Below are 12,137 nucleotides of genomic sequence, written 5' to 3'. Positions count from 1 at the left end.
GACCTAGGAATTTGTTATATCAACCACAGGGATCTAGGACATCGTTATATCAACCACAGGGACCTAGGACATTTCGTTATATCAACCACAAGGACCTAGGAATTCGTTATATCAACCACAGGGACCTAGGAATTCGATTTATCAACCACAGGGACCTAGAAATTCGTTATATCACCCACAGGGACCTAGGAATTCGTTTTATCAACCACAGGGACCTAGAAATTCGTTATATCTACCACAGGGACCTAGGAATTCGTTATATCAACAAAGGGACCTAGAAATTCGTCATATCAACCACAGGGACCTAGGACATCGTTATATCAACACAGGGACCTCGGACATCGTTATATCAACACAGGGACCTAGGAAGAATTCGTTATATCAACCACAGGGACCTAGAAATTCGTTATATCAACCACAAGGACCTAGGAATTTGTTATATCAACCACAGGAACCTAGGAATTCGTCATATCAACCACAGGGACCTAGGAAAATTCGTTATATCAACCACAAGGCCCTAGGAATTTGTTATATCAACCACAGGAACCTAGGAATTCGTCATATCAACCACAGGGACCTCGGAATTCGTTATATCAACAACAGGGACCTAGGAATTCGTTTTATCAACCACAGGGACCTAGAAATTCGTTATATCAACCACAGGGACCTAGGAAGAATTCGTTATATCAACCACAGGGACCTAGGAATTCGTTATATCAACCACAGGGACCTAGAAATTCGTTATATTAACCACAGGAACCTAGAAATTCGTTATATTAACCACAGGGACCTAGGAATTCGTTATATCAACCACAGGGACCTAGGAATTCGTTATATCAACAACAGGGACCTAGAAATTCGTTGAAGTATGTTCGTTTGAACCTATCCTAATCACAAGTATGAGAAGGTTAGAATGTTTACAGCTCTTCGTACTAGTTGTTGGATCTGCACCAAATTATCAGCACATCACTGCGTCTAAACCTAATTCTTAGCACATCACTGCGTCAAAAACTAATTCTTAGCACATCACTGCGCCTAAACCTAATTCTCAGCACATTACTACGTCAACACCTAATTCTCAGCACATTACAGCGTCAAAACCTAATTCTTAGCACATCACTGCGTCAACACCTAATTCTCAGCATATTACAGCGTCAAAACCTAATTCTTAGCACATCACTGCGTCAAAACCTAATTCTCAGCACATTACTGCGTCAAAACCTAATTCTTAGCACAATACTGCGTCAAAACCTAATTCTCAGCACATTACTGCGTCAAAACCTAATTCTTAGCACATTACTGCGTCAAAACCTAATTATCAGCACATCACTGCGTCAACACCTAATTCTCAGCACATCACTGCGTCAAAACCTAATTCTTAGCACATCACTGCGTCAAACCCTAATTCTCAACACATCACTGCGACAACACCTAATTCTCAGCACATTACTGCGTCAAAACCTAATTCTTAGCACATCTCTGCGTCAACACCTAATTCTTAGAGAGCCAATCTGTTTGGTCGTTCTTCAGCTTCATCAATTCTGATTGCAATCAAGATTAAACAATTATTAAAATATACAACGAGTAAACAACTATATATGGAAATTCAACAATCTTATCAGCTTATGTTTACACGTAATACCTCTTGAGGTCAAATTAAAACAAATTAATTGGAGCAGTTCCTTGACATTATATAAAATTAGTCTTGTACAATTTTAACATTTCGGTAGTTTTGTACTTATGTGACATACCGGTATTGACGTACACGTATGACATATCGGTAGTGACGTACCTATGTGACATTTCGGTATTGTCGTTCTTATGTGTCATATCGGTAGTGTCGGACCTATGTGACATATCGGTAGTGACGTACACGTATGACATATCGGTAATGACGTACAAACTTGTGCTACATACCGGTAGTGTCGTATCTATGTGAAATACCGGTAGTGACGTACCTGTGTGACATATCGGTAGTGAGGTACATGTGACATACTGGTAGTGACGTACCTATGTGACATACCGGAAGGGACGTACCTATGTGACATACCGGTAGTGACGTACATGTGTGACATACCGGTAGTGACGTACCTGTGTGATAAACCGGTAGCGACGTACCTATGTGACATACCGGTAGTGACGTACCTATAAGACATACCGGTATTGACGTACACGTATGACATACCGGTAGTGACGTATATGTGACATACTGGTAATGACGTACCTATGTGACATACCGATAGGGACGTATATATGTGACATACCGGTAGGGACGTATATATGTGACTTACCAGTAGTGACGTACCTATGTGACATACCGGTAGGGACGTACCTGTGTGACATACCGATAGGGACGTACCTATGTGACATACCGGTATTGACGTACATGTGTTACATAGCGGTAGCGACGTACCTATGTGACATCGATAGTGACGTACATCCGGACATACCGGTATTGACGTACATGTACCTATGTGACATAGTGGTAGTGACGTACATATGTGACATACCGGTAGTGACGTTACCTGTGTGACATACCGGTAGTGACGTACATGTACATATGTGACATACCGGAAGTGACGCACCTATGTGACATACCGATAGCGACGTACCTATGTGACATCGATAGTGACGTAATCCGGACATACCGGTAGTGACGTACATGTACCTATGTGACATACCGGTAGTGACATACCGGTAGTGACGTACTTATGTGACATCGATAGTGACGTATACATGTGACATACCGGTAGTGACGTACATGTACCTTTGTGACATAGCGGTAGTGACGTACCTTTGTGACATAGCGGTAGTGACGTACATGTGTGACATACCGGTAGTGACGTACATATGTGACATACCGGTAGTGACGTTACCTGTGTGACATACCGGTAGTGACGTACATGTACATATGTGACATACCGGAAGTGACGCACCTATGTGACATAACGGTAGTGACGTACTTTTGTCACATATTAGTAGTGACGTGCCTATGTGACATACCGGTTGTGACGTACCTATGTCATACTTTTTTTCAAACGTAATTTTAACCAATAAACAAGACATCACTGCAGAAAAGACATTTATATCCTGATTAGAACATTTCATTTCGACGTTGATCATGTATTGACGGAAAACTAAATATCATGAACATGATAAAAAGGAAATTTATTAATTGGCGTTGTGTATTCCTACATTTATTAAGTAAGTAAACATACATATAGATTAATTGTTTCAAATATATTTTAACCCATCTGTTAGTGTTATTGAACTTTTCTTGTTCCAAAAGTTCTATACACATACATCAATACGGTTTGGTCAGGCCCAGTTACATTATGAGATATGTGGATGCTTTCAAAGAAATGTAGTTTTTCAACTGATGTCTCAGAACTTGGCTTGGCTCAATAACTTATCGCTGGTCCAAGACACGTGCTGTCAAGATTGCAGAGTTCCATTATGCAGAGTTTAGGTAGCGGTGTCCATCAAACGCTAGTGTTCCAGTGACGTCATGGAATGTTGATTTAAGAACAGCCGTATATTCTAATTTGGCGAGATCAAAGCCGGCAGAGACAAATCGGTGCCTTGAATCTGTCGTATCGCTCGTTCTTACACCCCTATTTAGTTTGGAACGACAGACAACAGTGTCGCCATACGTAATTTCTCCACTTGAATGATGTAATTGTGGCTATTTGAGCTTTTAAGAGCGTGGCAATATTTACGCACCACTCGCCTGCACAGGTCGACACATTGACCTGTAACAGGACATGACGCACCATAACGAAGGCCGTAAATTTGAGCCCAGTACTAACGTAATGGATAGGAGACACAAACAACATGCGGGCCCCTTAGTCGCGTAGCGTGAGGGTTTTACAACGGCTCCTTCGGGAGCAGTCACATCGCGCCCATATAAGTTAAAGACCCGCTGGTGGTTAGATTTACACAGCTTAGATATTACGATTTTGGTTTAAAACTTAAGCCACGAGTCGCTGTTGCGCGTAGTCTCCCCACGTAGTGCTCCAAAGCAGTGCCAGTAGGCAGTTGTGCTCGACTTGCTTCGCTGTACGAAGCTGGGGCAAACGTCATTCGGATCGGACGGTGACGCCCCTTGTAACGTGGTTTACCCCACTCCCATGGAATCACTTAAAACTTAATGACATTTTGAATGTTTAAAGCTTACCCACTTCATAAAAGTTCACAGGTTTTCCTATAAAAATGAATTTGTTCGTGTGCATTTAGTACCAGTCCTTCGGGACTGCAATATGTAACACTGAAGATAGTGCCAGGAAAACAATCATCAATGTCCTATGTTCCAGCATTATTGAAAATGTTCCAGTATTATTGAAATTCATATATTGTCTCCCTTACTGAATTGTTAATAAATCAAAAAAAGAAGTGTGTTTAATTGGTCGAATGCGCCAAAAAGATTTGTCAGCGATTGCCTAATTATCAACGGTTAAATGAGAATCGTCATAGTTTTAATTGCATGCATTTGATATTTGATGAGTTTTTAAAAACTGTCTGCATACAAATCAATCTAAAACTGTACTTATTTGTGACCATTAACACATAACAGCTGTATTTAGACTTTGGAAACACGAACAAATAATTCAAGTCTTAGAGAGAAATTGATCTAAACACATAGCTATGCTTTACCATAGCTATACTTCTCCAGTTTAAACATCGTTCAAAAAATGACACACTTAGTATGACTCATTTGAAATACGACTATATATAATAATACATTAACAGTATTTATTTCTGATTTATTATTTTCTGTGCAGATATGATAGTAAGAGAATAGTAAATCTTAAACAGGTCACAATCTGAGTTTCATAGGTATCTTTACGTTCATGACTTTTATCGCTCTTTAAACCAATGACGTCAAACTCACCTGGTTTTAACATCGATGTGTGGTTACCGTTGGCCTCCTCGGCTGAGGGAGAGGGACTCTGATCACCACTGGCAACGCTATCCGCACTAGACATGCTCTCCTGGAAGATAAAAACATTACTGTAAGGTGTGAACGATCTTTGCCGATTGTTGAAAAAAAGACAGGTAAAATCTTCACATTACTTCTAAACAGAACTATTAGTAAATATCAACGTAGACCAGCTGTTTATTTGTTCGCCAATACCAGACAGTCATGAGACAATGGCGAATAAAAAACTTACCCAAACTTTACCAAATAAGTAAAGTGGTCACTGAAGTCTTGGCATATATAAAGAACCTTACGATTTTAATCCTGGATACCTAATCACAACAGTACACAGAAGCTATCGGCCATAGCAGGATCTTGATCATAAATGTGTGTAGGAACGAGTGAAATATTGATATGAGTACCCGAGTGTTTTCAGGCTGTTGCCTCTTCCCCGTACCCTTGTCTGGCAGAACAAAGCACCATGGGCGAGCGGAGCGGCAGAGGTCGGTATCGATCCACTTTATCATATTAATAACATAACCCCGTGCTGTTGCCGATGGCGGACAGGACACAATGGACGAATTGGCCAATAGCGTGCACCCTTTGCCAAACCTGCTAAGCGGAGTACAATGGACCCGGACTCTCCCCTCCCTTGGACCTTTGATCGCGTGCCGGAAGAACAGCCCCGCGCGACTGGCACGCGCCGCAAGGAGCCTATGATGGTGGATTGTACCTGTGTGCCGCACTGCTCTGCCTCACCTCTAATCAGGCTCCCATTCACTTTCAATACATTATAATCATTTAGCCCAATTCATAGCTTCATTCTAATTATCAAATGTGAGCACCAGGTACGTGTACCAAATCAATACTGTATGGTGGCGATTATCCGCGCGGTCTCCCTTGTACACGGTTGGCTTTGATTTCCATCTCTTACCTGACTCATCAACAGTCTTTTGATTCTCCGGTGACTCTGAGGTACAAACACTGCTCGGCCTAGACTAGTCCCCGTCATCAACATCCCACTCTTAATATCACAGTTACAGCTACACGCTAACTTAGCAACAACTGACTGTATGCAGAGCGGCTTTTATTTGATAGAAGGAAGGAAATGTCACCAATACACCGCTATTGCCTCTGATACACAAAGACAAATGTACAGAACCGGGGTTTGTCATAGTACGAAGGCGCTCTCAGAGAAACCGTAGGGCGTCAACTATTCCACGCCATGCCTGTCACCGCCATCACAAACGGCCAGTTATGTGTTATCTGTAGAAATATACACGCTAGTATCGACTTACAGGAACACAACAAAGTGTATATGGTTCTCTGTCCCTCACACTTGGAGACAGAAGTCAATGACACGTACAAAGATGTACCCAATACACAAAAGTAATGGTACATTTCAGACGAACGTTTATCTCAACAATCAACAATATACTTCTACACGTTATAAGTGCATGTTCTTCTACAGATTATTTCTTTAAAAGTTTGCCTTGACCTTCTGCTGTTACCAAGGCAACACAACCAGATTACCGGTCATTTGGATGGTCGTTATGGCTCCGGACATCAGATGGCCAGTCCATGAGTTACGTAGCCGAGAAGAAAGTATTGATTTCCCTTTGTTAATGTCCCTCTGGTCAAAATTACGGGAGCATTTGGGGAAATTGGTCTCGCACACACACCCTGGCTGGAGGCGGAGATGGCCAACTTCGGCCAGTGAAAACTGACCAAGCAGGTGGCCATTGTGTTGAAAGTCATAACCAAGCATTGTTCCTAACTATAGATATAATGATATTCAAAAACTTGCATCTGAGGCAGTACGTCTGTTTAACATGTATAAAACATAACCAACATTAATTAATAAATTCAAGCAATGCACGATGATGTCTCTCTCATTACAAATTAATAGATATATCCCACAATTATGTAGTAATACATTTTCCCCACATTACTATGCTAAACATGTCTCTAATTTCCTATAGAATTACAATTTTATTCAATCATGTCCCTACATTTTCCCCAAAAATTACAATGTAACACATTTCCCTACATGGCAATGGAATATAAATCCCAATACATTCCCCGAACATTACAATGTTATACATGTCCCTCACATTATACAATGGAATACACATCTTCATATTACAATGTAATACATATTGCTAAATTACAATGTTTGCATTGTCTCTACATTACAATGTAATACATTTCTCCTTTATTAAAATGTAATATATCCTAGGAAAAACACAGTATTAAGAATTCCATATTACAATTTGATACATTACATATATATATATATACATGTCTCTAACATATAAAGTGATAAAAGCCCCTACATTACAAAGTATTATTGCGTTTGACCTTGATTCAAGGCCAAAATATAGAACACTCATCAACATATCGAGAATAAAAATACTTCACCGAAGATGACCGTTGACCTTGTAATATGACAATCTATAGTTCAGGTAGATACCCGAAGGACAAAACATTGTGACTTTGACTTTTGGTTAGGCTTTATGAAATTGTACGCGACACATCGTCTACTAAATGGTGTAATTCAAGGGAGGAACAGATGGTCGGTCATCTAGGAAATCGACAGTCCCCTGTTTCAGTGGCAAATACGTAGTGTCACATCAAGCTAGCTCCAATTAGTATCCACCTCAATTGTTAATATATATTTATACATAAATGATTATTGAGAAACGACTAACGAGTACAAAGCCAACTTACCAGCAGATATCGTTTTCTGGCGTGATTGAGGTGAGCGACCATGTTAGCTGTGTGTAGCATTGTGCGTACCCCGGGTGTAGTGTCGACACGAACCATATTGATTGTAACCGACACCAAATGTTATCACCCCAAGGCTGTTTGCATATCGGTCTAACTATTACTTAGCAGTTTGGTTGGCTCTCGTGCGTCTGGGAGGAGGATTCTCGTCCTTATGACGACACTGTTACTAACGTTGTAACGTGTGAAACAAACACGATTACGAAGCAAACTGTTTTCAGTCATATTGACTTTGCCTAAACCCTTTATTCTCAATTCAATGTTAGTAAAACTGTTTATTAGAAAATGTATTAGGTCACACACTCGTTATACAATACGGGTCACCATTTTTCCAGCTTTTAGTACAGGTAACCATGGTAATTTTCGTTGACTGACATTTGGCTTAGGTTGAAAAAGTCGAAATGCGCACATGGTTTGGCAATTTTTGACGTAAATTCAATCAAACTGTGACCGAAAGACTGTTATGCAAGTGACAAAGGCCCTACAGTACTAATACACGTTTTGTAAGGTCACTGTCATATCAAATCAGTTTTAAGAGATACTCTTATGAAAACAGTTCATAATGTATTACGATTTGTAACCCCACAAGCTTCTATCACGAATGACAACCGATGTCTTCGAGAACAACATTCCCGCTTTACTTGATGAATTCCGAACTAATGAGTTAGAGGCAAGATGGGTTATAACGTAAATTTAGTAAGGACTGCACATCAATAAAGGAATATCTCAAAGAAGGAGCATAGGTGCAGAATATTTCTTTAACACGTAATTTATATAAAAGTAAATAAATACACCTTTTCCTCTTAAAAAAGGAACACAGAATGATGATGACACCATGTTTTATTATTTGTTCATTTTCGGCGCTCATAGATCAAGATTATTACGCTTGCTAGCAAAAGATTGATACATTTTCTCCGTTTTTTTGCATTGCCTTTTCTGCTGTATTTCTGCTTTCTTCCAAATAATGACATCCAAATTTGATGTTAACGGACAATTTACGTAGTAATTACAAGACTCAGCATGTTTGCCTAAATTGTACGTTAAGTGAAACAGCCAATTTATATATAGTATACGTCCAAGACTCTTGCACCCCACCCCCTTCCTCTTAAAGGGACGGATACAGACCCCGTTAATAGAAAGCCTACTTTCAAAAGACTGGAACTGAATACCTATAAGGTACAGAACAACTGTCTATCGAAATTGTCTGAGTTAGTGGACTATAACACGCCCCCCTAGCGGTTGCAGAGTGCGAACATGTCCGAGACGTGCTCCTAATGGCCGAGGGCTCACGGACTGCATTAGCGGGAGTGGTGCTGACCCATTACCGCTTCATTGTCACCGGGCACACTATTCGGTGGGTGACACACACAACACATTAGCGATCGCCCAACGGTGACAACGGTTCACCGTCACCTGATCGTATTGTTCTCAAACGATGAAAAGATGGAATTATTATAAATATTTTACAGAAATACCATTAAGGCCCTATACCTATATATGCTAGAAACAGAGGACTACGTGCCACACCAATTAGACCACGGGCAATTCTCCAAAGCACCCTACGCAAACTCGAATAATAACGTACAGCTACATGTATCATACATTTAGTTTTTTATATTGTAAAAAATAAATATAATTTTAATATCTATTTTTTTTTATTTATTTTTTTAAATAGTTTCCATTCACCAAAAATACCGAGTACACGAGGAGCATGGTAGATCACAATTGAATGGACGGGGAAAATAAAATTCAATCAAATGTAAACTACTGTTTATCAACATATACAAACTTATACACAAACCCAAAGTATGAACAATGTGTGTTTGTCTTGTGACAGGGACCATCACACTCATGGGTGTATGATATACATGACTATGGACCGTGGATCTATCATAAGGAAACGGCATCCGACTCTACAAAACTGACAGGATGTTACCCTCAATTGTTCTTAGTGCAAAGACCCGAACAAATCCTCGATAGGAGTTACAAAGGAAGCAGGACAATCGCCAGGCTCCAGTTATACACGGCCCATTCTTCTTCTGTCAAAGAAAGGGGGCACTAGGCCTATATATGACAAGGACACACCGGCTAATTGTGCCCGTTCGGAACAGTCACTAGAGGCGAGAGTAACAGCTGTGGCGCCTGCCACTGAGAGTCGACTTTTGTCAATTTGTAAATATAACTCACACTGACCCAGGCAAATGTCGATCAATAGTATATATGGTGGTGTTCACCTACACACATTGCTCCCTCAACTGTATCTCCAGTGGGGCTCCATCCGGCAGGCCACCCGCCTACTGTTAATAAACCTCGTCATGCATCAATACCTCAGTAAATACTATTGCACACATTTATAAACGACAATTAGACACTTTCCTCTACACCACACCTACAGACTGTACCTCTACACCACACCTACATACTGTACCTCTACACCATACCTACAGACTGTACCTCTACACCACACCCACAGACTGTACCTCTACACCACACCTACATACTGTACCTCTACACCACACCTACAGACTATCCCTCTACACCACACCTACAGACTGTACCTATATACCACACCTACAGACTGTACCTATACACAACACCTACAGACTGTACCTCTACACCGCACCTACAGACTATAGCTCTACACCACACCTACAGACTGTACCCCTACACCACACCTACAGACTGTACCTATACCCCACCCCTACAGACTGTACCCCTACCCCACACCTACAGACTATACCTCTACACCGCACCTACAGACTGTACCTCTACACCACACCTAGAGACAGTACCTCTACACCACACCTACAGACTTTACCTCTACACCACACCTACAGACTGTATCTCCACACCACACCTACAGACTGTACCTCTATACCACACCTACAGACTGCACCCCTACACCACACCTACAGACTGTACCTCTACGCCATACCTACAGACTGTACCTCTACACCACACCTACATACTGTACCTCTACACCACACCTACAGACTATCCCTCTACACCACACCTACAGACTGTACATCTACATCATACCTACAGACTGTACCTCTACACCACACCTACATACTGTACCTCTACACCATACCTACAGACTGTACCTCTACACCACACCCACAGACTGTACCTCTACACCACACCTACATACTGTACCTCTACACCACACCTACAGACAGTACCTCTACACCACACCTACAGACTTTACCTCTACACCACACCTACAGACTGTACATCTACATCATACCTACAGACTGTACCTCTACACCACACCTAGAGACAGTACCTCTACACCACACCTACAGACTGTCCCTCTACACCACACCTACAGACTGTACCCCTACACCATACCTACAGACTGCACCTATACACCACACCTACAGACTGTACATCTACATCATACCTACAGACTGTACCTCTATACACACCTACAGACTATACCTCTACACCACACCTACAGACTGTTCCTCTTCACCACACCTACAGACTGTACCTATACCCCACCCCTACAGACTGTACCCCTACCCCACACCTACAGACTATACCTCTACACCCCACCTACAGACTGTACCTCTACACCACCCCTACAGACTGTACCTCTACACCACACCTAGAGACAGTACCTCTACACCACACCTACAGACTTTACCTCTACACCACACCTACAGACTGTCCCTCTACACCACACCTACAGACTGTACATCTACATCATACCTACAGACTGTACCTCTACACCACACCTAGAGACAGTACCTCTACACCACACCTACAGACTGTTCCTCTTCACCACACCTACAGACTGTACCTATACACCACACCTACAGACTGTACCTATACATCACACCTAGTTAGTTGATGTACTGTACTCGTGATTCAATCCACAATATTGTCATGACACAAAGCAACAGTTTTATAAACAAATACAAATTAAGCTTACTATATCAAATCAGATGCTAATACTTCAATCTAATTCCTCTATGACCTGCAACATTACAAGGTACACATCTGTTTTCTATTACCAATGTGCCTCACTTTATGCTTATTTCTACAATAACTAACATGTCACCCACCTGTCTGTTGCCAGCCCCTATTTCAATGTCTTATCCGGTGTTATCTGGAAGAGTGTGTAACAACAGACAAACTCTCTAGACAGGGTATTGATCACTTTGTCATCATCAGCGATCCTCCAACGCTAGAACTGCATCCTCCGATGTAATAATATTACACATGTGTAAAGACAGCCCTCGACTCTACCATATCTCCCCCGTTATAATGTAACTATACATGTGTAAAGACAGCCCTCGACTCTACCATATCTACCCCGTTATAATGTAACTATACATGTGTAAAGACAGCCCTCGACTCTACCATATCTCCCCCGTTATAATGTAACTATACATGTGTAAAGACAGCCCTCGACTCTACCATATCT

General features: G+C 41.3%; 1 protein-coding gene across 3 annotated transcripts in view; it reads right to left on the bottom strand.

Moving 5' to 3' along the window:
- LOC110448779 (nucleolar protein 4-like) overlaps nt 1–12,137 on the bottom strand; it is a 120,369-nt gene that overhangs the window by 18,108 nt on the left and 90,124 nt on the right. For all 3 annotated transcript variants that reach the window (XM_021495208.1, XM_021495209.1, XM_021495210.1), the window contains exon 4: nt 4,892–4,991. In XM_021495208.1, coding sequence (XP_021350883.1) covers nt 4,892–4,991 — 100 coding nt within the window. The remainder of the gene's footprint in view (nt 1–4,891; nt 4,992–12,137) is intronic.

Source organism: Mizuhopecten yessoensis, unplaced genomic scaffold (assembly GCF_002113885.1).
Source record: "Mizuhopecten yessoensis strain PY_sf001 unplaced genomic scaffold, ASM211388v2 scaffold4301_1, whole genome shotgun sequence".
NCBI classification, from domain to species: domain Eukaryota; kingdom Metazoa; phylum Mollusca; class Bivalvia; order Pectinida; family Pectinidae; genus Mizuhopecten; species Mizuhopecten yessoensis.
The sequence above is the reverse complement of the archived record's forward strand: the minus strand, read 5'-3'. Positions and strand labels throughout refer to the sequence as shown.